The 27,473-nt window shown below is 45.7% G+C and overlaps 1 protein-coding gene across 1 annotated transcript in view; it reads left to right on the plus strand.

Moving 5' to 3' along the window:
• Window positions 1–27,473, plus strand: part of ntn2 (netrin 2) — a gene marked incomplete at both ends in the record, with an annotated part of 94,165 nt that overhangs the window by 5,217 nt on the left and 61,475 nt on the right. Inside the window, one exon of the mRNA XM_080747016.1 lies at window positions 1,555–1,732. Coding sequence (XP_080603142.1) covers window positions 1,555–1,732 — 178 coding nt within the window. The remainder of the gene's footprint in view (window positions 1–1,554; window positions 1,733–27,473) is intronic.

Here is a 27,473-nt window from a genome sequence, read left to right on the forward strand (position 1 = left end):
TTCCAAAAGTGTACAGAAAGAGTTTTTTTGTTTTTTATGTGGCCACACCCACCAGTTCATTAAGTATGCCTGGTTGTCAGATGGGTGGTGACCCAGCTGAGGTTAGCCACACCCACAGTGTTGGGTGTATGGTAAAAGGGAAGGGGATGATTTTGTGATGTCATTAACTCAGTGTTTTTCGATCGGGCCTTTTGACTCGGAGGCTTTCAGCTTTCCGGAAGAAACCAAAAATACACAGGAAAGACATATTTGAATATTATAACAACACCTGGGGGTCTCTTAGAGTAATCCATAGACACATACAAAACAGAACAAGTGCAAAACTATGGCACCACCTCTTTAAGGAAAGATTTAAGGAGTTCTTGTTTTACCGGAGTACTTCAAAGTTTCATTACTTTGCATCTCAGAGGCAGATGTTGTACTTTTACTCCGCTACAATTATTTGACAGCTTTAGTTACGTGTTACTTAGCAGATTTTGAAAACATACATTGACCACTTCAGCCCTATATAATGCGACGCATTGAGAGCTTGTAGATCTGCTATTTTCAAAAGATTCTCATACAAATGATACATTTGAAAACAGTGTTGTTTTTGACAGCAAATTCTTATTTAGTTTTAGTCATAGTCATAGTCTTTTGAATAAAATGTCATTTAGTTTTAGTCATAATTTAGTCACCTGAAAAGTATTAGTTTTAGTCTAATTTTAGTCGACTAAATATCATAAGATTTTAGGTGACTAAATCTACAGTTGATTTAGTCGACTGAAATGTATTTTGGCAGGCCTTGGTGGCATCGTAATGAATGATTTTACACTTGGTTGTGTGCTGAAAATAGCAGATCTACAAGCTCACAACGCGTGAGCTTGTAGATCGGCTATTTTCAGCATGCAACACCTGAGAGCAACCAAACATAAAATTACTCTCTTCTCCACTAGTCCCTCCCTAACGTTTTAGTCTAGTTTTTATTTTGTTGACGAAATTGTCAATATATTTAGTCTTAGTTTTAGTCACCACAGCTTAGTTTTTGTTTAGTTTTTATTTAGTTTCGTCAGTGAAAAAAACAGTCGACAAACATTTTTCGTCATAGTTTTAGTCGACAAAATCAACACTGTTTGAGGGGTGGCATAGCTCAGGGGTACAGAAACCGTTATTAGAGCACGAAGGGTTCCCGAAGGGTTCCCAGTTCGAATCCGGGCACCCCCTGAGTTAATGTCGAAGAGTCCTTGAGCAAGACTCTGAACCCCTAGTTGCTCCCGGTGAGTAGGTTGGTGCCTTGCATGGTTTCCTCTGCCACCGGTGTATGAATGTGTGTGTGAACGGGTGAATGTAATGCACGGGTAATCTAAAGCGCCTTGGATAAAAGTGCTATATAAATGCACCATTTACTGTTTGAAAACATGCGAAATGAGACAGTCTGCATTTTTTTGCACTTTCGCTTTTCTACTTTAAGCACACGTTGATACCAATACCCTTGTACTTTTGACTGTCCACATTGCAGTATGGATACTTTTACTTAAGTGAAAATATGTAGTACTTTTCTCCACCGCTGTCCAGGTGGGCGGGCGGTGCAAGTGCAACGGGCACGCCTCGCGCTGCCTGAAGGACAAGGAGGGCAAGCTGGTGTGCGACTGCAAGCACAACACGGAGGGGCCCGAGTGCGACCGCTGCAAACCGTTCCACTACGACCGCCCGTGGCAGAGGGCCAGCGCGCGCGAGGCCAACGAGTGTCTGCGTGAGTTTCTCACCCCCTTTTCTATTGGCTTTCATTCTGATCGATTTATCGCGTTGCGAAATGTACCGTTTTCTATCCTTCCTAACTTAGACTGACTATTGCTGTATTGACTTTGACCCCTAAGGAACTTCCAGGGAGAGTGCTCATGTGCGTCTTGCGGTGACACGCTTCCTAGTTTCTTCTTCTCTGAGCTGTTTTGTTTTTTTCGCACTGATTTTTGACATTGCACTATTGGGTTGTGTTGGTAGTTTCTGAGTGTTTTGCTTTGTTTAACAATGACAGTGAGATACTTGTTGCACTAACTAGCATTGACTATCTATCTATCTATCTATCTATCTATCTATCTATCTATCTATCTATCTATGCTGCATTTCCTTGAGGAAGTCTCTCAGGGCTGCCACCCGTTGGCCAAGGTGGAACCAGAACTTTCCATAACCTGAACCTGAACCTTTTTTTTTTTTTTTGGTTCTGGTTTTGTTTCCATATAGCGCACAGCCTGGCTTCAGACATGGTTCTGGGAACCTTTTTTAGGTCCTGCTCTTGATGTAGTACTAAACGTGCTGCTCTTTTTTGGGACCTTCCTGGTTATGAAAACGTAAGCAGAACTTGGTCCCGGAACGTCAAAGGTTCTTGAAAGTTCTTGGTTCCGGAAAGTTCTGGTTCTAGTTCTGGTTTGGTGCTGTAGTGGAAAGGGGGCTCTATACTCTTTGGCCCCCAAACTGTGGAATTAAGCAAAACCCCCCATAGGGATACAATAGCAGTACAATAGCAATACATTGGCATATCAGCTTGAATCAATAGACGTAAATCACAAGTATTCGAGCCTATGCCAGACTCTGATCGAAGAGGAGGCTAGGGTGGAGGAGGCAGCTAAGCAGCAGCAGATCCGAGGCTTTGGATCAAAGACAAGCAGACCTACAGTAGACTTATATAGTGAATGCAAGCCGTATTTAAAGGAGCCTCCCTTAGTGAGCGTGAGCTCTGATTGGAGTATGACAGTGTGATGTAATGACCAGCAGATCTGTGAGTGAGGAATAGGAAAGGAGTCGCCTGATGACAGCTGATTACAGCTGAGGCGGGCGAGACTCTTGTGTCCTGCTTAAACTAAACGCTAAAGCTTCATTAGGACACACTCTCTCTCTCTCTCTCTCTCTCTCTCTCTCTCTCTCTATCTCTCTCTCTCTCTCTCTCTCTCTCTCTCTCTCTCTCTCTCTCTCCCCCTCTCTTTCACCTCATCCTGCTTGCCCGAGCTCCTCATGAATGAACGAGGCATTCTGTGTCAGCGACAGGCCCCTCAATGCAGCTCAGAATGTCTAATGAGGGAATGAGCCCTGTTGCACGCCCATCAGCTGTGTGATTGTGATGCAGAAACGCTGAGAGAAGGAGCCGAGAGCAACCTCTGTTGCTTATAGCTCAGGGAGCATTGGAACAATTCGCTCATGTTCCATTTAGCGGCCTCGAAAACGGAGCCATCTTCTTCGTCTTCTCCGAAACGCCGCTGAATCTGCACGAAGAGCTTTCCCTCCAGTTGTGTTCACCAAGGTGAAAATCCGTGAATCTGGGTTTCAGCCACTGCTACCCTCGGTTGCTGTGACATTGTCCTTGTTCGCCGTGAATAGAGACACGTAAAGGCAATAAAGTGAACTTAATTTTACGATCCGTACTTGAGAAAACTGGTGCAAGAGGAAGAGAAGCAGAGAGAGGAAATTAAAACTGAGTTTTGATGACCCCTTTATGACTGTCATATGGGTAAACATAAAAAATGGGGCCAGATGAGCTTGTGTTTAGACAGGTGAGGCGTTTTCCTGGTTTTGGTGGCATGTAGTGGTTGCGCTGGCAATCTTGGCCGTGCCTCTCAAAACACCGGCCCCTCCCAACCCTGTATTTCCCGTCAGACTTAACTTTAGAGCAACCCTTTTACTGTTCCTTTATTGAAACATGCCTGCTGCACTCCCCTGATGGTTTCTGGACTTGTGTGCACTATGCAGAGTTTTCTTTTTTTTTTAAAGAGAAGAAATACTCTCCCTCTCCCGTATGAACAAGTCTAAACACTGGATGACAACAGCTCCAGTCATTGGCACTCCACTGCGGCTAAGTCATCCAAGAATGTTATTTGGCAGTGATTGCCTTTTACCTCTAGACATGCTTAGAAGAAGAAGAAAAACTAAAAAAAATAAATAAAAAAAACACCCAGACATGTTCTGAAAGCTTGCCAAGTGAAATTACAGTAATTTTTGTGACTTGTTAATGTAAACGGATTACCTTTGTACTGGGCTATATACGGACCGCCGTATGATAGGGGGTACGTAGATTTTTTTTTTAATTTTCGTAATCTAATATCAAACCCTTTTCAGCAATGTACAAAAGCTTTGGTAACAATGACAGAATAGCCCTCTATTTATCCGTACAGTAATGTGTTGTCATAAAACGATCGCTGTGTGGTCGCTTCAGCCGGTGGAGTTTTACTGTTTGCATAAAAACGGATGTAGGTGGAACCTAATTCAGGTCAATTTCGCCTGTCATAAAAATGTGTTGGCGTAGGAAAATAACACCATATTAGAAGCCACTGTCCGCCTTTTAACCTTTCCCCATTACGAAATTAAATTACCAGCTAGTGCACAGAAGAGAAGGAAAAAAAGAAAAAGGAAAAAAAGGTTGCAGTTGAACATTGAAAAACAGTGTATATTTTTCTAGCATGTTGTAATTGCCCAACGTGCTGGCCGGAATCCATACTTAGCATTGAGCACTGCCAGATCTGCTTATGAGGGGAGAGAGAACGAAGACTGAAAGAGCCAAAGGAAAAGGCATTGGAGTGCTCCGCTTTTCCAACTGTTTGTCTGCGTCTCTCTCCTGTTAAAGTGCCCCCCCCCCCCCCCCCCCCTCTCTCTCGCTCCCACCCGCCTCCCCAAGACGATATCCTGTAAAACACTGGTTCCAAAACACCGGGTCGGGACCCATTTGTGTGTCGCGGCCACATTTTTTATGGGTCCCTTAATTTTTGGTTTCCTGCATTTTGTTTTTTATTCATAAGCCTTTTATTAAAAAAATAAATAACATCGATAAACTTTCCCCAAAAGCTAAGATTTTCATTGTAATTTCATTAATAAATAAATGAAAAACCTAAGAAATTCCATAAATTAGAAAGCAGACGTCTAAGAAGTAGTGAAAACAGACGATCTGCAAGCTCTCAACGCGGCGCGGATGAAACGACACGTTGTGACCTTGTAGATCGGCTGTTTTTCACTAGTTTGGCTCCCCGGGCCAAAACGTCTTAATTTCTCTTTTGGGCCTCCACCAAAAAAGTTTGGAAACCGCTGCTGTAAAACCAACGGTGTGCTCTCTCTCGCTCTCTCTCTCTCTCTTTCCCCCTCCGTCCCGCCGTTGTTTCCGGAAAGTTCCCGCCCTGTTTTCCCACAGCCACCCTGTTCTTGGTGGGATTGATATGTCACCTCCGTCCATGACTCTTGGACTCAACAACCGCCCCTGCGGCGGCCAACGCAGCTGACTTAATCCCACAGTGCCGATACGGGGCAGTAAAAAGCGAATGCGCGGCGCACGCTATATACCTGATCACATATCCGGATATATGCCTGAAATGTCGGTCCCCGGTGTCCCCGTTTCCGCGTATCAAAGGCCTGTTTAATTTATGGCCCCTGTTCCGGTATATCTCGGGCACGGGCTCCAAATATGTATTCCGAAAAATAGCAGGAGAGCGTTTAACGTCTATCAGAAGCTTCCCCTTCCCTTTTGTTGATTTCTCAGCGTGGCTATTTCCTTTTGTTTTGGCGGAAGAAAGAAAGAAACAAGTAGTATTAGTGCATGATGATTAACCCATTTAGGCCCAGAATTATTTAATGCTATACTGTCTGCTATACTGTCTGTCTGTCTGTCCGTCCGTCCGTCCGTCCGTCCATCCGTCCGTCAGTCCGTCAGTCTGTCCGTCCATCCGTCCGTCACGTCACACTTTTGCCCTACTCTTATCTCTAGTACCGTTGCCCCTATCCATGCCAAACTTTGCACACACACTCCTTGGATGTCAACTCACAACCTCCACCCCTCCAACTTCTCACGTGGCCCTCTTCTAGCGCCACCATCAGGACGATTTTTGCAAAACACATTTTTGGACACTGCTCCTACAGATTTTGGCCTAAAATCACGCGTAGCGGTACACAGTATCTCTAAAGTCATGTCATCAACATGGATCTGTACCATTTCCCATATTCCCTCCTGATTAGGGAGTCTTACTGGTATATATATTTTTAAAAGCGAACGTTTGTAACTCAACTATTTGCTATACTTCGTTCTGGCGGAAGAAAGAAAGAAACAAATAGTATAGGCCACTGTATGAGTCCTGTGGGACAACCCTGTGACAGTTTGCCAGAGGTGCGGCCAAGTTGTGTGTGTTTTGACTGGGTAAGTGTGATGAGGGCTGCATGTTATGGAGCTGAGGGGTCCCTGTTGGTCTCGGCAGAGCCTTCCTCTGGGCGTTTGGGTTGGGGGAAGATTCTGGTTGGGGTGTTGGAGAGTGGCCTAAAGTAACCAAGTACATTTACTTAAGTGCTGCACTTTGGGTATGGCATTCAGAGTCGTATTTGCGATGCCCTTTTGTCATAACAGTTCACACGTCATACAACTTTTCAGGCTAAATTCACAAGATTTCAAACAATTCAGCTGTGTTCTGTCAGAGAGAAATATTATGCCCCGTAGCCTATATGTATATTACTCCACATGAAGTGTTATTGCCATGTCGGATTAAAATATTGTAATTCTTATTTTACGTTACCAGTCTCGACTCTAGCCTTGAGCACAGCACTGCCATCAACAAAACGGTCTCTTTTGTTCACTCTTACTTAGTGTTGCAACAGCGGCAAATGGTCTGTTTGCCTGTTTCGCCGATCGCACTGTTTGACATATCCCTCGTGGAGATTACAGTCTGGGCTCTCTTGGCAAGCTTAGGGAGCGTCTCTCTCCAGACACAAACCATGAACACACACGCAGGGACGTGCTGGGCCCCTGATTCAGCCCGGGAAAAAGAGTTGGAGAGGCCCTCATTGCGCGCTATAGAGATAGATCTCTCTCTATAGCTGCACTGCTGCTACAGTACTTTGCCATTTCAGATCATGACAAGTGGGCCAATTACATGAGTTATATTTCGCCGTTGTCGGCTGGAAACCTTGTATGTCCAAAACCGTTAGTTTTGTATTTATCATTTTAAAAATGATTTAAACTAGTGAAAACAGCCGAACTACAAGCACACAACGCCTCGCACCGCGAGGCGTTGTGTGCTTGTAGATCTGCTGTTTTTTCACTACTTTTGTGCGACGGCCTTGTATGATGAAGCAGGGGTTTACTTTGCGAAAAAAATTACAAATTTGAAACTTGGAGATACGAGGTTTCTGCCCGACAGTGACGATTTACTTTGTTGGCCGCCCAGCCCCCAAAATGGAACGAAGGCCGACATTTTATTTTACATTTTTTTCCTAATGGCCGGCCTGGAACGGCCGGGAATGAACCGGCCGTTCGGGAGTTGGCCTGCTTTTCCCAATGGCCAGCACGTCCCTGCACACACCCCTCTCCTGCCATGAATCCTGCCCAAAGACATTGGTATACAAATCCCGGGCTCTAGCAGTTGGAGAGGGTGGCCTTGTAAAAGGAGCACGTCTTGTTTGCTTTGAGAAAGACATGATGGGGGAAAAAAACACACGCTATGATTTATCTGCTCGGTCGGAGAGCTAGATGAGAAAACCAGGAAACAGTGGACAGATGAGAGCTGTTTAGTTACCGGTAACGATAAAGCATGCACTTTTTTTTTAAAGATATTTTTGGGGGCTTTTCTGCTTATTGATAGTTTACAGTAGACCCGGGGTCTTCAACAGGGGGTCCCCAGAGGGTCCTCCAAATCTTTGAGTGATAGAAACTCTTTTTTCTCCTTTTTTATATTAACCACTTGAACCCTAACATCCATATTCGGAGAACTTTAGCCAAAAATATCCGATCTACAAGCTCACAACGCCTCGCAGCGCGAGGCGTTGTGAGCTTGTAGATCCCTTTAGGGCTTGTAGATCCCTTTAGGGCGAGGTCGCATGTCAGCCTGAGGTCGCAAGTCAACCTGAGTTGTCTTACTAGTATGTGAACGGTCACAGCTTATCTCTGACTGTCTGTCTGTCTGTCTGTCTGTCTGTCTGTCTGTCTGTAACACCTGACACTGTGGTTCCCCTGACACATCACTGTGACATCACATGTGACATCGCAGTGATGTCAGATACTCAGAGCAGGGATCTCCATATATATGGGCATAAAAGGCTGACACATCACAGTGACATCACAGGTGACATCACAGTGATGTCAGATGCTCAGAGCAGGGATCTCGATATATGGGCATAAAAGGGATCTCCATACATGGGCATAAAAGGGATTGTATGTATGATGTCAGACGACAAAATCCATATATGGCCAAGACAGATGGCCCTTAGGCGTCTTACTGGTATTCATCCTGGCTGCAGAAAAAAAAAAAGATAAACATCTATCTAGCGCCACCATCAGGCAGATTTTTCAAAACACGTTTTTGGACACTGCTCGTACAGATTTTTCTCTAAAATCATGCAAAGTGTTACACAGTATCTCTTAAGTCATGTCATCAACATGCATCTGTCCCATTTCCCATATTCCCTCCTGATTGGCTACCATTGCCTTCTAAGGTTTGTGTATGCGACCTGACGGTCGCTTATCTCCCGACTTAGGGAGTCTTACTGGTTTATAATATATTTTTCAGAAATGTTAGGTCAGAATTTAGAAGGTGTTTTTTAGAAATCGACCCCGGTTCTGAATGGGTTTAAACGATCTCTATGGGGAGTTAGTTAATGGCACTTGTTTTCTGTGGCTACATCAGGCAAAGAGGGCAACGTGACTCCTTGACTTGATGATAATTAATGGCCGAGCAGCAGCAGCAGCAGCAGCCCCACTTCTCTGGCTCTGCGTGCTAGCTATACCGCGGTCCTGCATGTTTGGCCGTGTCACACAAGGACCTTCAGTTCTCCAGTCCTCACTCACTCCCTCATTAGTGACCCGGGGCCTGGGTTCTGTTTTGGAACCCGGGGTCTCGCGGCGAGCCCCAGAGTATCACTCTGGGACAAAACGGCGAGCCCAGGGCCAGACACCATCCATCGCTAATGGAGCAAGGCCGAGCCAAGCCCGGTCCCAGCGTAGCGGCCGGTCACGCTGCTTTCCATTCACAGCATTACGCTGCGGAGGTCACGGCAAGGTTGTTTGGCCAGCCCACGCGGGACGATTTGTCAAACGTACAGGTGGGTGAGCCTGTAGTGATGTAGCGACGGCTGTGTCTGCCCCGGGGTGTGGCGTTGGATGTTGTTTTTTTTATAGGGACATTTGCTGTACCCGGTACGACCGCTTCTGGAATGAGGGGTATGGGTGGTTTCCAGAGGGCATCTGTTTTTTTTGGCTTTCTGTTTCTCTACAACAGTGTTTCTCAACCTGTGGGTCGGGACCCCCAGGGGGGTCCCCAAATTATTTTGTGGGGGGTCCCCTGATGATTACCTTAATGTGCTATGGTGTTTTCTCACTCAACAGTAAACAAACCAACATAAAGTTTAAGTGTATAGAGGGTATCTGCACATTTCTAAAGTGGCAATTTAAGGACTTTTTAATACCTCTAAAATGACAAATTAAACATTGGCCAAATTGTCAAATATTAGAGGCTCACAACGCCTCGCGTTGCGAGACGTTGTGAGCATGTAGATCTGCTGTTTTCACAATAGAACCGTGTTATACAAAATGTAATGTCTCAACTCTTAGTGCTCGTCAGGGTTGGGGGGTCCCCAGTTAAAATATGATTATTTTGGGGGTCGTGGCCTGAAAAGGTTGAGAACCACTGCTCTACAAGTGAAGGGAGATCCTTGTCAACTCCATCACCAACGTAGCTCAGATTATTCCTGCTATTTTACCTATGCTGCACCGTTGCACGTCTCTCCATGACATGTAATGAGGCTGAAGGGAATTCCCCCCCTCCCGCCGGAATTCTTAAAAAGCTGCTAACCCCTTTATATAATAGACGCTATTAGATCATGTCTGACATGCTAATGAAGCGGCGTTTGAATTGAAATCAGAACGCACAGGGCCTTTTGGAGAGGCCCTGCGTTTGCAGCTTGGCTCAGACTCTGTTTTTTTGGAATCTATTAAGTGGAATTAGGGGGGATTTTAACCGATGGGTTTCTTGCTCGAGAGAAGCGCGATCCAGGAGGCGTGGCTGTCCGAGTGTGTGCGTGTGTGCGCGCGCACACGTGCGTGCGTGTGTGTGTGTGTGTGTGTGTGTGTGTGTGTGTGTGTGTGTGTGTGTGTGTGTGTGTGTGTGTCAAATGGTAAAGGCTAGCCAGGAATAAGGCTCGTACTAAGCTATCACATATGCAGAGCCGTGGAAACTCTGAAAAAACACAGCCATCCCAAACTTTCTTTAACCCATTTAGAAAGGGGGACCCCTATTTTGTAACTACGGTATACCTTTCGGGACGGGAACCCCTTTTGGAGTTCTTGTTGCTATGTGCAGTATATAGCAACATATCGTCACTGTCGGGCAGAAACCTTGTATATCTCCAAGTTTCAAATGTGCATTTTTCCCCCCCGCAAAGTAAAGCCCTGCTTCGTCATGCAAGACTGTCGCACAAAACTAGTGAACCACGAGGCGTTGTTGTGCGCTTGTGGATCGTCTATTTTCACTTTTTTAAATCATTTTTAAAATGATAAATACAAAACTAACAGTTTGGGACATACAAGGTTTCCACCCGAGAACAACATTTTTCTTGTTTTGTAATTTTCCAATACATATTTGAAGTTTTTTCAGAAAACCTAGGTCAGGATTCAGAAGACGTTGTCCTGAATGGGTTAAAACTTTTTTCCCCATTTTTTTTCTCCCTAACGTTTGTTTTTTTATTTATTAAAAAAGAGAATATGTTTCTTTCTCTTTGTCTCTCTGATCTTCTCCCAGAACGTCACCCTCTGCCTCTCCCTCCCTGACGAGCGGCAGATGGTTGGGTGGTGCTAATTACAATTTCAAAGTGGCGCTCCGCGGTGGTGTAAAGCAGTGGTTCTCAACCTGTGGGTCGGGGCCCCTAGGGGGGGTTCCCAAATTATTTTGGGGGGTCGCCAGATGATTAACTTAACACATGGGCTGCTCAGGTATATAACATTTTTAGCTGTTGCTGCTGCCGCCGTTCACTCACGCTTTATTTTGAAGAGCCTCGGAAGCTTCGTGCATGTGCACGTGGGTGTCCACTGACGATTGAGGAAGATAATCCCTTTGTTTACAAAAGCTCGCGAAACTAAAATCCAAACGGGAGCCGACCATCGCGTTATAGTGTCGCCATGAAAACAATCAGATCTCTGCTTCCCTGGCGTTCTTTTTTACCTCATTCAGAGATAAAGCCCTTTTTATGTTTCAGAGTAGAATGGAAAACAATGTAACCAGCGCATGCCTTTTTTTCCTCTCTCTCTCTCTCTCTCTGCTACGGGGTGACGTATGGACTCGGGTCATTCAGAGGGCAGGCAGCAGCACGTACAGTTAACCCTTCGTTGTCTCGTCTCTGGACGAGACAACTCCTTTTGGCATGGTGACACCTAGTGGCCTTAACTAGTTCCTGAACGAGTTTGGCTCCTTGGGTGTTAATGTGCAACATTACAATATTGCAACATTTTCTCACTCAACAGTGAACAAACCAACATAAAGTTTAAGTGTATAGACTATAGAGGGTATCTGCACATTTCTAAAGTGACAATTTAAGGACTTTTTATTAAACATTGGCTAAATTGTCCTAATATTAGAGGCAGAAATTGTGAAAATAGCCGATAGCAGATCTACATGCTCACAACGCCTCGTGTTGCGAGGCGTTGTGAGCATGTAGATCTGCTATTTTCACAATAGAACCGTGTTATAGAAAATGTTATGTAATTAGTGCTCGTCAGTGTGGGGGGTCCCCAGTTAAAATATGATTATTTTGGGGGTTGCGACCTGAAAAGGTTGAGGACCACTGGTGTAAGGGATAGTACATTTACTTAAGTACAATTTTGAGGTATTTGTACTTGAGTATTTCCAGTTTTCAGTACTTTGACTTCCACTCCACTACATGCCGGATCCAGACATTGTACTTTTACTATACTACAATTATTTGAAAAGTTTAGTTACTTTGCAGATATAAATGATTCTATTATAAAACATATATTAATCCACTTTAGCCCTATTTTATTCCTAGGGTATTTGAAAATAGCCCGATACGACGCGTTGTGAGCTTGTAGCTCTGATATTTTCAAACATTTTGTACTTTTACTTTCGGTACTTTAAGTGCATTTTGAATTCCAGACTTTTACTTGTAAAAGAGTATTTCTATATTTAGAGGTGGAAAATACTTGCGTAAAAGTACTTGAGTGTTTACTCAAGGGTGGTTTTTTTGAGGATCTGTACTTTTTAAGTAGTCTTTAAATACTCTACTCATACTCTTACTTTTGAGTAATTTAAAAAGTAAATACTTGTACTCGTTACTTTTCATTTGGAGAATGAGTAAGAGTAGTTTAAATTCAGTAAATAAGTAAAGTAAATCAGGTTTTTGACATACTGTGAAAGCAATATGGAGGGTGGCAGTAGTGCACGATTAAATAATAGAGGCCAAAAATTTGAAAATAGCAGATATACATGCTCACAACAAGCATGTAGATCTGCTATTTTCACAATGGAACAGATGTTGTCAAACTAATGTAATGCCAACTCGTACAATGCCAAGTGCGTGTCAGTTTTTAACCCTCTAAGGCCCAAATATAGAAATACTTGAAATAAAAAATTGAAAAAAATCAGATGGTGTTGTAGGAGTCCTAATAAGAGGAAAATGTAATGTTTGTTTTTCAAAAAAATGTTTTTGTAAGGTTTTATAGCCATAAATCATAAATCATAGATCATGCTCTAATTTACATATGGGGGATATTTTTCACAATAATAACATATTTACATGTTCTAGACATTCTAATGATCACCAAAAAAAATAGTACAGGCATTTTACTTGTGTTTTTGTGAGGAATAGCTTCCATGAAAAAGTGAGATGTTGTTTGTCAAAACTCTGGAATGTCAGCGGGTGTGAATGTCAGTCCCTGTGGGGGGTATTTATATGCAAATATTGTGGCCAATGGCATTGTAATACTAAACAATAGAATCCAATGGTGATGTTTAGGTGGTAGGGGGAGCTAAAATAAAATGATTTAAACCTTTTTTTGGATAAAATACAAACGTTGTAATATTACAACAGTGGGCATAGGCTACTTTTTACTCTTAGGCTGCCCTCACACCAAAATACCTATGAGAGTGGAATCCGCGTTCCGCCAAAGCATTTCAATTGAGAGTGAAGCGTTTCATGCCAGCAGAGGATTTCTGCAAAAAACGCTCCCTTATCATTGAAATGCATTGGAGTAATGCGGATTCCACTCTCATAGGTACTTTGGTCTGAGGGCACCCTTACTTTTTAGTAATTTCCTGGACTAGTGCTTTACTCTTACTCTTACTAAAAAAGTAACAGTACTCTTACTTTGAGTAGGATCTTTCAGTACTCTTTCCACCTCTATAGAGCAGTATTGATAACTTAAGAAAAACATGCTTTTTCCACCACTGGCGCTCCATCTTCTCCCATCGTTCTCTCTCTCCCCCCCCAGCCACATCTCCTGGCAAGGGCTGGCAGAGGTCAGCCCCCGTGTTCCCGTCCTGCAAACACATTTATCAAGACACGTTTTCTGATTGGCGATCAAGAAATGACCTCATTCTCCCTCTCGCTCTCGCACATGTACGCTCGCCTACGAGCTGTCTCTTTCTCTTTCTCGCTCTCTCACACGCACATAAACAGGCACACGAAAATAGGCTCAATTTGCAAAGGTTGCATGATTATGCCGAATTGAATCAAGACAGAGCTCATGCTTTCTCAATCAAACACTTGGAAAAAGCGGCGTGGCGTGGCCGTTTGCATTCCAAACTCTTAGTCATTTCTCCCAGAGAAAAAAAAAACAACAATAATTCTGCCAGATATGCAAACCGATAATTTTCATTTTGCGTCAGTTATTCATAATTAATTGGAAAGAATAATGTACGCCATTTAAGCCTGATTTATACTTAGTTGCGCCGCTTAATTAGCAGATCTACAAGCTCACAACGTGTCACATTTGTGACGCATTGTGAGCTTGTAGAGCTGCTATTTTACCTGCCATGCTACGAAGTATAACTGGGAGGCTTGACCTCGGAGATCTCTTTCAGTCGTGCAAGCTGCCTGGTATCTTTCAAAGTTGCTGCTGCTTGACTGCTGTGTAGAGCAGGGGTTCCCAAACTTTTTTTGTCTCAGGGCACCCCATAAATATTTGTTTTAATCCGAGGCACCCCTACATTATAATTTTCACTCCCCGCACCTTATATTCGTAGCATATCGTCGTTGTCGGGTGGAAAACTTGTACGTTCAAACCCGTTCGTTTTGTATTTTTCATCTATGAAATGTACTAAACTAGTGAAAACAGCAAATCTACAAATTGTGTGCTTGTAGATCGGCTGCTTTCACTAGTTTTGTGCGACAGTCTTGTATGATGAAGCAGGGCTTTGCTTTACCAAAAGACTTACACATTTGAAACTCGGAAATATTCTTGTTTCTGCCCGACAGTGACGATATTTTAGTGATTATGTTGTGAAGAAAACGTTGAGATAATAGCCATTTTGGTTAGACTGAAAATAAAGTTGTACTTCAAGTTTAAAATGATACTAAATATTTTTGTGTCCAAGTGGCCAAATAAATTCCAAATATTATCAAATGATCTCGCGGCACCCCTGGACTGCCGTCGCGGCACCCCAGGGTGCCCCGTCACCCACTTTGAAAACCCCTGGTGTAGACCAGCGTCCTATACAATGTGATTGAAGTTCCTGCGTCCAGCCCTAGAGGGCGATGTGACATGAACCTCAGACACCAGATACAGGACGTCTAGGTAAAAAAAAAAAACCCTAACCCTAAAAAATAAAGAGAGCAAGAGCTGAGTTGTTGTTGTTACATGCATGTGCCATGTTCCTGCTTTTGCTAATTGACTCAAAGAACTCCACCCCACACACCCGCCCACACACACACACACACACACACACACACACACACACGCGCACACACACACACACACACACACACACACACACACACACACACACGCGCGCGCGCACGCTCACACTCACACTCACACTCACACTCACACTCACACTCACACACACACACACACACACACACACACACACACGCCAGAGTCAACCCCGCCACCTGTCGCTGGAGGCTAGTGCGGGGACCCGACACTTCAATTACTTACATTGTGACACCCAAACGAGCGGGGGGGGGGGGGGGGGGGGGTTGGGGGGGGGGGTGTTTGGAGAGGTTTGCGGTTTGCGGAGGTTTAAGAGGGAGAGAGTTAAAGGGAGAGGTGGGGGTGGGGAGGAGGGGAGGGGAGCCATTGAAAAAGAAAACCTCCTGTGCTTTCGAATAATTACACAGGCGAGGAATGTTGTTCCAAAATCAGCAGGCCCTATGAAACGATGCCTTTGGGGGGCGGTTAGCGTGAGACGCAGGAGCTAAAAAGCGCAGTGAGGGCTGACAAGCGCAAGTGGTGTGCGCTTGTGCGTGCGTGTGGGTACACGTGTCGTGTGTGCGTGCGTGCGCATGTGCGTGTGTACTGTACAGTACAGTACATGTGTGTTATGGGTTTTTGAAACAAAAAAAAAAGGGTTTCCGTTATTGGGCCAGAGACAAGCTTTCTCATGGTGTTGGCTTCTTGGCTTTGAGTTGTACGTTTTATTCACTCTCACTTATTATTACAACTTTGGGCAAGTGCAGTGGTTCAACCCACCCAGCTGACCAGGGGGATCAATTTGTCCAGCGGGGAGTTAAGGCACCTCTCCATGCCATGAAGTCACCCCGGCCCCGCTACGGTTTTGAGGAAACATGTTGAAATCAATATTTAGGACAGCAAACAGCGCTAATGTGCGTGCGTGCAGCAGGTACTACAAGACCCACATTGAATCTAGCCCGACTATAATAGCGATCTGCAACGCTAGCTTTTCATCCGGTGTGCCAAAGCAAACTGCCGTGCGGCGCACACGAGGCCTGCTTTGCTCTGCTAGCCGCACAGTGGCGTCAGTTCAGCAAAAGCTAAGGTATGGCAACATGACAAGTGTCATGCATGCAAGCCTTTCCGCACGTGCCATACCTTAGCAACAGGTAAGTAGTAGATAGTACTAGTAAGACGCCTCATGGCGAGGTTGCACCAATTCTTCATATATGGGCATAAAACATATGTTAATTATTAAAGCCAAGCAGGGCCTTGGCAAATTAGGGCCTGGGTTTGATGCCTGGGGATCTCCATATATGAGCATAAGGGGGTACCCTAACAGGGCATCATCTGGGGATGCCCATACTGTATATGGACATTTTATTCATTTTATCCTTTATCAATACATATATGGACTTAATATTAACGTTTTCGGGGAAGGTAGGGTGTAAATCAGAGTAAAGCAGGCTCTTGGGCCAGTTAGGGCCTGGGATTGATGACATCAGATATCTCCATATATGGGCATAAGAGGGATCTTGTTTCTGGGAATGACCATATGGACTTTTTATTTTATTTCATCCTTTATTGATAACAATATGTATCCATTTACATACAATATATTTTATGCGCATACATGGATATCCCTATCTGAACCAGCCACACAGATATGGGCCATGCCTTTGCCATCTGGCCAATGATATATCGATGACATCAGGGATATTCATGTATGGGCCATATGGACTTTTACATAGGTGATGTCACCTTTGATATCATGTGTAATGTCACAGAGACATTGATGAGGTGACGCACTTCCTGTCCGGACGCACTTCCTGTACGGACAAGCTGCGTCATTTCTCATGGTATACTGCGACCTTCGGTCGCAATTATTTTACAGCGGGCACAAGTAAACAACTGTCTGCCACACTTAAAAAAAATGTATCGCTGCTGCTAATTAACAATACATTGCACCTGTGCTGACCTGCTGAACCGGGGATTAAACCATTTGTCAAAATAGGGGGGGATACAAGTGCTGTGGAGAATATAATACCTGGCGAAAGCGATAATTCGGTTCTAGATTGCATCGTAGTTCGTTTTGAAGTGATTTAATAACAGCATAATCAACGCGGATAGTCATAGACATTCGTGAATTTATTTCAAGAAGTACATTTCATTTTTTCCCCCTGTAGACAAGGTACGACAGCTGCCATACCCAACTGACGCCTCTGTGCCCCCCCCCCCCCCTCCCCCCCCCCCCCCCCTCCCCCCCCCCCCCCCCCCGGCTCTCACACAGCTGGTAGCAATCACCAGCCGAGGTGCCCACCACGAACACGGCCGACGTTCTCTGTTCCCTCTCTCACTGTCCTGTCTCTCCCTCTCTCTCTCGCCCACCCTCACCCGGCCCCGCCCAACGTAATTGAATTCTGTTGAGGTTCCCAGCTGTCCCTCGGCATCGCCTTCAACAACACATGAAATGTCTCACAGCGCGTCTTCTTTTCACGTGATGTGCTGTACCTCATATACTCTGCGTTTCTCTGTTGTTTTCTTTTTGCTGAAGTTGGAGTTTTGAGCCTCCCGTCAATATCCGAGCACGCTTGCATGCCCCCCCCCCCCTCCCAAAAAAAAGCGTTCCTGTGAAAATATGTGGTTTTGGGCCGCCAGCCGGTGTTGGTGGTGTCAGGATCCAGAGGGCCGTGGAGAGGTGTGTGTGTGTGTGTGCGTGTGTGCGTGCGTGCGTGCGTGCGTGCGTGCGTGCGTGCGTGCGTGCCTGTCTGTCTGTCTGTCTGTCTGTCTGTCTGTCTGTCTGTCTGTCTGTCTGTCTGTCTGTCTGTCTGTGAAGGACAGAACAGGCCCTCTTCCCTCTCTTCTGCTTCTTCAGTTTGTTTAGCTGTGGTTTTGCTGTCTGGGGTTGACACGGACCGTCTAGAAGATTGTTGGCTGCATTCACTCTGCTCATACGACTAGAATGCGTGCGTGCATGTGTGTGTTTGTGTGTGTGTGTGTGTGTGTGTGTGTGTGTGTGTGTGTGTGTGTGTGTGTGTGTGTGTGTGTGTGTGTGTGTGTGTGTGTGTGTCTGTGTGTGTGTGTGTGTGTGTGTGTGTGTGTGTGTGTGCATGTATGTATGTGTGTACGCATTTATGTCTGCAAGAGCACTTACCCCAAACATCATACATACACATGCTGTCGGTTATAGAGTGTGAAGGGACAGGTCTGGTGTCAGTGGTTAAAATGACTGGAGAGCAGTGTATGTCTGGCCAACCAAGCCCTACATTATACTTCGTTGTTGTATGACAAATTGCTAAAATACACAATCTACATGCTCACAACGCATCGCTCTTTTAGCAATTTGCGATTATTGGGAATTCTTCTGATGCAGATGTACCATGGTTGTATTGGTTACCATGGTAGCCAATAGCCAGCGCTCTACCGCAGCAGGGAGTGAGGGAAAAGACTCCGTTTCCCATGATGCCTCGTGAAAATAATGTAGTCAGGGCATCCGGTCGTCCGTTTACATGCATTCATCATGCATGGCTGCAGAAAAATGGATATATCTCGGATTCTTTTCCCACATCGCGCATTTGGTGAAAACGGGCCCTTTTCTATGGACCATAACTTATGCACAGATCATACAGATTTTGGTCCGTAGAAAAGGGCTTGCTATGACCATGAACGTGAACCGGGAGAATATCCATTTTTGTGGATTTTCATAACATTGGTCTGAACGGAACGGGGGTTATTTTTGGATGACGCCATTTCCGGATGCATCGTGGGAATTGAAGTCTTTGCATCGCTCCCGGGTGTGGGAGACCGCCGTCTAGGGTTTACAACCGGACACGCTGTTAGACAACCTAAGTTAGGAGTTTCCAAACTTTTTTTTAAAGCGGGCCACGTTATACCCAAGGGCCGACTAAATCTACAGACACGTACTTTCGGTCGGACAATAACAAAAATGTGTTTGGCAAACATCGGCCTGATGGTGGCACTAGACGGGACAGATGCATGTTGATGACATGACTGTAGAGATACTGTGTCCTGCTTTGCGTGCTTTTAGGGCAAAAACAGTAGGAGCAGTGTCCAAAAATGTGTTTTGCAAGAATTGGCCTTATGGTTGTGCTAGAAGAGGGCCATGTGAGAGAGGTGGAGGTTGTGCTTTGGCAGCCAACGAGTGTGTGTGCAAAGTTTGGCATGGATCGGGGCAACGGTGGTGGAGATATGAGTAGGGCAAAAGTGTGACGTGACGTGACGTGACGTGACGTGACGTGGCGTGGCGTGACGTGACGTGACGAACAGACTGACTGACTGACTGACTGACAGACAGACAGACAGACAGACGTTGGAGGTTTTGATAGTTATTGCGACCTGACGGCCGCAATAAGCGAAAACGCTTGCATGGACAGAAGAAATTCCTGAAGTTGCGTATCAGCTTGATCTTGTTTGATAGGGAGACAAATGACAATACAGCCAACTTTTACCCGAGCCGTGGCCCATAAACATTGGTCCACGGCCCACAAACGGGTCCCGACCCCCTGTTTGGGGACCACTGGCCTGTAGGTAATTTGCGGTTGTGCAACATGCAGGTCTCCCCTCCCATTCTAACCCTGCCATGTATTTCCACAGGGGAAAGAGTTCAGAGATAACTCTGTTTAGATGTGGAGCGGTGAACTAGCCCAGAGCTGACACCAAGTATACCCTCCAACCTGGCAACCATCCAGACTAATCTCGTTAAAATCTTCTCCTGGCCGACACCATCCAGAGAGACACAGCAAGAGAGAGAGAGAGAGAGAGAGAGAGAGAGAGAGAGAGAGAGAGAGAGGCTGGATGGAGGCGTTGTCAACAGGGACGTGCAGAGAATGTTAGAGAGGCAGGGGCTGACATTTCTAAAAGGGCCTTTTGGTGAAAATATCAAAAATAGCAGACCTCCAAGCTCACAAGCCTTGTGAGCTTGGAGGTCGGCTTTCTACACAGAGAGGGCAATTCTTTCAACATATTAGATGCTGCATTCATGCAGGTTCAGGAGAGTTTGGACAAGGCAATTCTCTTGAACGATGCCTTCAGGTGTGGCATGGAAAGAGTACATTTGCATTTCTTTCACCACGGTAAAAACTGCATTCATGGTCTGGAGAGGGCACTTTTTTACAGCCGGATAAACGGGCAGGGGCTCAAGCCCCCTTTGACGTCTATGTGTGCACCTGCCACGGTTTGTCAAGAAAAGAGGACAGAGATTAAAGAGGAGAAGGGACAGAAAGCGAAGAACTGAAGAGCGAAAGCAGGAAAGGAAAGAGGAGAAGTAGAAAAGGGGGCCAGAGAAAGTGAGAGGGGGCGAGCGAGCCAGTGAGAGAGAGAGAGAGAGAGAGAGAGAGAGAGAGAGAGAGAGAGAGAGAGAGAGAGAGAGAGAGAGACTGAAGAGAAGAGGAATTAAGGGGGGACTCTCTCTCTCGGTTCAAAAGGGCTCCCAAGAGCCGTCTCTTAAGCCCACGGGCGTGTGGCTAACCGCAAGAAAACCAGCAGAGTGGGGGTCAGGGAGCGGGTGGGCCGCAGACGCTGAGACATGGTGTTGGGGCTGGGGAGTGAAGTGTGTGTGTGTGTGTGTGTGTGTGTGTGTGTGTGTGTGTGTGTGTGTGTGTGTGTGTGTGTCTGTCTGTCTAGTGCATACATGGGCAACTGGTGGCCCGGGGGCCACATGCGGCCCCCAAAAATAGCTGATCTACAAGCTCAAAACGCAACACGCTGCGATGCGTTTTGAGCTTGTAGATCTGCTATTTTTGCCTCTTTTGTATGAGGTATGACAAAGTAGCACGTAGCAATATGCAATGTGCCCCTCTGGAGTGAAGGTGGAAATATAGTGGCCCTCGCCATCATCAAAGTTGCCCACCCCTGGTCTAGTGGGACTACTATTTGGTCCCATTTGTGTATGTTACAGTGTTTTGAGGTACCAGTAAGATTGGGACCAGAGCGCTTGTTTTAGTTCACCTTATGGGCAGTCCCCGGAAGGAGGGAAGAGCATTTGACTGCGTTGGTCCGACTTCTCATTAGTCCGACTTATCATTGTTCCTCCATTGTTCCCATTAGTCCGAAGCTGGTGAATGCTAACCTGATGAATGCTACTATGCCTAAACCTAACCCTAATCCTAACCCTAACCTCAGTAAAACTATGCCTAATCCTAACCCTAACCTCAGTAAAACTATGCCTAAACCTAAACCTAGAACCTAACCCTGTAGGACTAATTATGGGCAGTCCCCCGAAGGAGGCACCGCTTGCTCCGCCCAAATACGAGCGCTCCTGGTCTCAATCTCACTGAATCTCAAAAACACTGTGACGAGTGGAAACCTTGGATGTCCAAAACCGTTCGATTTGTATTTATCATTCTAAAGGTGATTTAAAATAGTGGATCTACAAGGCGTGAGGCATTGTGTGCGTGTAGATCGGCTGTTTCTCTCGTGACACAGTGTGTACATGATGTACAGTATAGGACTGCAGTCTGTTGTTATTCCTATGAGCGTTATTGAGCGGTGGTCACACCGTCTCCTATACGTGTGGGTATGTATGCGTGCGTGTCTGTCTGTATGTAGCCTGTGTCTGTATGTAGCCTGCAGTACCTTTTCTGACCACACATGTTAAGGGCGGGGCGCTGTTGTTCAGGCCAGGCACACTCACACTCCCACACAGGCTAGGCTAGGCACAGACACGCACGCACACACACGCAGCCTCCACCGCTCAGTTCACACAAGTGTGATTTTATTTCTTTATGTGTGATTGTCTACAGGTGGCTCAGTTCTTAAAAGTAAAAAGAGCCTCAAGGAAACGTTCGGGGGTCATGATATAAACGCAACTTTGAGGCTTAACTTTTTATTTTTATTTTTAAAGTCTTCCTTACTTGGCACCGTCGTTTGAGTGTGGTCACTTGTGTGTGTGTGTGTGTGTGTGTGTGTGTGTGTGTGTGTGTGTGTGTGTGTGTGCGCGCGCGTGCGTGCGTGCGTGCATGCGTGTGTGTGTGTGTGTGCATCCGTGCGAACGCACATGCATGCGCGCGTGCGCAACCTGCACGTGTGCGTGCGGATGTCTGACCCTGGACTCTGGCTTGGCTCTAATGAGGAGCTAATTAACCGGGGGCTCCTCCTGGTGCGCTGAGCAGGTGGCTGGAGTGGACCAGGCGGAACACAGCCCCATACGCGCGCGCGCGCACACACACACACACACACACACACACACACACACACACACACACACACACACACACACACACACACACACACACACACACACACACACACACACACACACACACACCCCTCACCGCACAGGATGGCAGAGGCCCACATAGCGGAGCCTTTTTGGCGAGCCGGATCGAGGGCACCCGGGGGAGGGGTTGGGGGGTTGCAGCAGGTCTGGACCGCAGCCTGAACCAAGAGGAGAAAGGTGGTAGTTGGTTGTTGGTTGGAGTGCGCGGCCCTCAGTGGCGTCAGTTCAGAAAAAGCTAAGGTATGGCAACATGACTGGTGTCTAAGACACCAGTCATGTTGCCATACCTTAGCAACAGGCATGATACATTAATTTTAAGAAGTACATTTTATTTTTTCCCCCCAAAATGTCTATGGTTTCTTGGGCTGGATATGGCAGTCTGGAACGGTTGTTCAAGTACAGCTAAACTTGGCATAATATAGTAAACGTGCCACAATTAACAATAATGGATTGCACCTGTGCAGCTGACCAGCGGAACCTGGGAATATACCATTGATGGGGACAATACAAGTGTGGAGAATATAATTATAATACCTTGTTAAATGTTGCATTTGTAGTTATTTTACTGTAATTTAACAACATAATAACCAGCACAGATAGACAAAGAGGCATTTGTGGATTCGTATTTTAAAGTAACTTGTATTCCCAGGGTATGGCAGCTGCATAGCCCTGCCATACCCATTTGACGCCCTTGGCGGCCCTCCAGTTTTCAAGGACCAATTTTAGCCATGGGATTTGGGGTTTCGTGCGGGACCGTCCAAAATCAATTGGCTGTGGCTCGCTGGCACAAAGAAGCTGAGGGGAAAAAATGAGGTTGGATTCTCATCCCCGACATACGGAAGGGAATGGAGATGAGGCTGCGTGCACTCCCCACGCAACGCAGCTCGCGTTGTTGTCATTCGCGGGGAGCACTCTTTGCGGTGGCAATTTGTCGTACCGTTGCTTGACAGACTGTTGTGTGTTGTTGTTGTTGTTGTCACCCAGAGCTTGTTTAGTTGTGGAGGCGGACGTGCAGTTGGCGTCAGTTCAGAAAAAGCTAAGGTATGGCAACATGACTGGTGTCTTGCACGCGCGCGAAGCCAGTCATGTTGCCATACCTTAGCAACAGGCATGATACAGTACATTTATTTTAAGTACATTACATTTTCCCCCCTTTTCTACGGTTTCTTGGGCTGGATATGGCAGCCTGGAACGGTTGTTCAAGTGCAGCTAAACTTGGCATGTTAGTAAACGTGCTACAATGAACAATAATGAATTGCATCTGTGCAGCTGACCTGCGGAACCTGGGAATATATCATTTTGTCAAGTGACCATTTTGTTAAATTTTGCAATTGTAGTTATTTTACTGTAATTTAACAACATAATAACCAGAACAGATAGACAAAGAGACATTCATGGATTTATATTAAAAGTATTTTCGCCACTGGACCCAGGGGGTCCAGGGGCTGCAGACCCCTGCCATACCCAATTGACGCCCCTGCAGTCGTGTTCACTGGACTGGACTGGCTAAACTGGCTCATTCATTCTCCAGAGAGGGTGAAGAGCAGTTCACCACGGGGTCATTTTCTAAAGTCAGAAAACGACAACATTACGTCATTAGCCGCGGTGAAACCCTATTTCCCTGCTTTTACTTTCCGACAAGTGAGGAGTTACTCACTTCACCCTAGTATGAATGAGCCTTAAAGGGATATTCCACTTTTTAAAAAAAACTCTGCCTTGCATGAGTCTGCCTCCCCAGGCTCGGGGCCTCTCCACATACACACCCATTGTAACTTCAAACTCCATTTTTACCATGATAGATTCATTGAAAACTTCCAATATTTTTTCTGGTGACTCAAACTACCCTTGTAATACGTGAGCAGGCCGTGATATTTTTCTTTTATTTTTAAATATTTTTGTTTTGTATTTGTTTTGTATTTCCCAAAGAATTATTAAAAATAAATGAAAAGGGTTATTGAGAAAACACGGCCTGCTCACGTATTAGTCATGAGTATGAGTCTTTGGCCTTTAACGGCATGCATGATTTGAGGCATTTTGTTCCAAAAATGTGTTTGGCAAAAGTCGAACCTGCTGGTGGCACTATAACAGGCCAATGTGAAAAGAGCGACATTTGTTCCTTGACCAGCGCCGGCGGGCCGTATACGCAGATTACGCATTCTGCGTAGGGCCCCCGCCGATCAAAAGGCCCCCCCACCGCCCTCTCCTCAGCAGAAAAGAACTACTACGATTAGCGAAAGGCCACGGTTTCTCTGCGAAGTAGACTTCCCAAGCAATATGGAGACGTTTTAATTTTTAAAATCCCTTCATAATTGACTAAGCAACGATCAAATCAAACTGTGGTGACTTTCTTTGCTTCCGCGCATCTCCACACCGCTGAAAGAGAAAGTGAATGTGATGTTTTGGCAAAGTGGCCACTGTGCAGGAGCGTGGGAACAGCATGGGAACTAGGGGTGCTGCAGGTGTTCCAGCACCCCTCTGGGGAAGATTTAATTTTTTATTTAAATAAGAAAAGAACAAATCAAACATAGCAATAATAAGTTGCCTGTTGTTGTTGTCTCCACCAGCCGAAGGCTGAGGGGAGACTATGTTTTCCCCTCCGTCCGTCCGTCCGTCCGTGCGTCCGTGCGTCCGTCCGTGCGTCCGTGCGTCCTCGCAGTTTGTGAACAGCTAATCTCAGTCACCGTTGGCCCGATCGCTGCCAAACTGAGCACACACACTCCCTGGATGCCAATCTAGAACCTCTGCCCCACATTTTTCAAATCAGCCTCATGGTGGCGCTATAACAGGCCGATTTGTGTGGCCTGGTTGTTACCAGCTAATCTCCGGCGCCGTTGGCCCGATCGCTGCCAAACTGAGCACACACACTCCCTGGATGCTAATTCAGAACCTCTGCCCCACATTTCTTAAATCAGCCTCATGGTGGCGCTATAACAGGCCGATTTGTGTGGCCTGGTGGAGACCTGTGCTCGGAAGAGCACTGCTTCTAGTTGTTTTTTATTTATTCATTTATATATATTATATATATATATATATTTCCATTATAAAATGGATTAAAAAAACGATAACAAATATTAGGCCTATTATTTTTTCGCAGAATCATGCTTAGGGCCCCCATGGGCCCAGAAACGGCTCTGTCCTTGACCTACTGTAGCTAAGTAATTTTATTCAAAATGGACCAATCCTGCAAACTTTGGAAGCCAATGTTGGCTATGGAGGATAGAATATGAAATATTGGACAGATCCGTCTTGATCACATGACTATAGAGATACTGTGTACTGATTCGCATGACTTTTGGATAAAATCTCAAGGAATAATAGGAAAAAAAATGTTTTACATAAGTCGGCCTCCTGGTGGCGCTATAAAAGGGAAAGATGCAGGGCAAAGGTTCCTTCACCTTTAGGGAGTGCACATACAAAGTTGTACACTGATCAGTGGAATTATAGGTAAAAACACGAATCGGCCTGTTATAGAGCCACCATGAGACAGATTGTTTTAAGTGGCATTTAAGTTCCTATTGGGAATGTGCATGCACAATTTCACCAAAATCGGACGAACAGACGCACGGACGCATCGACGGACGGACGCACGGACGGACAGGGGCGAAAACATACTCTCCCCCATGCCTTTGGCCGGTGGAGACAACCGTGTGTACATTGAAACGATGCATAGAAGGATGCCAGGTCAACAAATGAACCTGCCATCTGTCTACACAACACGCTATCTAAACCCAAGGTCACCGGTTCGCCTCCTGCAGGACACAGCCTCATGTGTCCTGCATAAACTAACGCTATGCTTCATTTCTTTTTTTCTTTTTTTTTAATAATTTTTATCCCACGATTTTGTAACCCATTTTCACCCAGTGCCAATTGCCTATGTAATCCTGGCCTCTGCCGCGCCTGGGGAGACAACGGACAAACCTCATGCTTCCTTCAAAGCATGAGTAGTCCTGTCCAAGTTGATTCTTTTCACCTGACGGGGGATTTCCCCAGTTGGATGTAGCACGTGGAAGGAACACGTTATTCCAACCAGTTCCTTTCCCCTCCATCAGGCGCCCCAGCTGGCATTATTGAGACCAGGATTACTGCATGTTTTTGTGAGGGTATCAACCCTAGGAGACATGGAGAGAACATGCAAACTCCACACAGAAGGGCCCTATCGCCTACCCCACCTAGGGTGTGGGCACCTAGGGTGTGGGCGGAGGGAGGAACACGCCCCCAGCACCCACAGCGTCCCCCGGCGGGAATCGAACCCAGGACCTTCTAGCTGTGAGGCGAAGCGCTAACCACTGCACCACCGTGCCCCCTCTATGCTTCATTTATGTCTGCAAGAATGGGTCAGAAGTTCAGAACTAAAGTGCTCACCTCACCATCCCAGATACCGGTTAATTCAGTCTGATGTGTTAATGGATTTAAACTTGAATTATCTTCAGTGTGTGTTTAGTTATCCCCACTAAGCCGTGCGTGTGTCTGTGCGTCCGGGTGTGCGCGCGTGCTTGTGTGTGACCGCACGAGCAGGCACTTCAAAACAAACCTATAAACATTCCTGTATCCCGGGGCGTGTGCAGCTCCACAAGGTGACGTTAACCACGCGCAAACTCCCTCACGTTCACTCGCGTGCGTCGTGCACACTGTTACATACAGTACTTGAGGCCAAACTGATCGCTCGCTCGCTTTTACGCGTACATTTCTCGAGCCTAAATAGCGTATCGGAGCAGCGGGCGAGGCATGAACGCACCGGTGTGTGCAGGTTTATTGAAAAAAAAGAGGACCGGCTGTTTTGACGTGCGCCGTCCGCAGCCGGTAGGGTATTCACGAATAGTGATTTTTAGTATTCGAATCGCGTTGCGAGGCGTTGTGAGCATGTAGATCTGCTATTTTCACAATATTTATCTGCGGAACCGAGTCACATTAAATTTAATACCTACAATTCCAAGTGCTTGTCAGGGTGGGGGTCCCCAGTTCAAATATGTTTATTTTGGGGGTCACAGCCTAAAAAGGTTTGAGAATCCCTGGTATAGAGCATTAACAAATTCATCCACCAGGGGCATTGACAACTCATTCTTATGACTTCCTACTGTATCTAGCCAAGCTTTATAAACTATACATTTTTAAAGAGAGAGAAAAAAAAAAAAGAATATTCGACTTCGGTGAACAACGTCGAATAGTGACTTTGATATTCGAATATTTAGTGAATGCCCTAGCAGCCGGTGTGTGTTCCCCCTTGGCTAAACGTAGTTATATTAACGACTGTCACCAGACCTGTCCGTTCACACTCTATAACCGGCAGCATGTGTATTGTGTATGATGTTGGTTATAGAGCGTTATTAGTCCAGTAATTTTAGGCCAAAATTAGGCTAAACCTAAAACAAATTGCAATAGTAGCAAACTCAACTGATTTTG

The sequence above is a fragment of the Nannobrachium achirus genome (assembly GCF_963921795.1).
Source record: "Nannobrachium achirus genome assembly, chromosome: 18".
NCBI classification, from domain to species: domain Eukaryota; kingdom Metazoa; phylum Chordata; class Actinopteri; order Myctophiformes; family Myctophidae; genus Nannobrachium; species Nannobrachium achirus.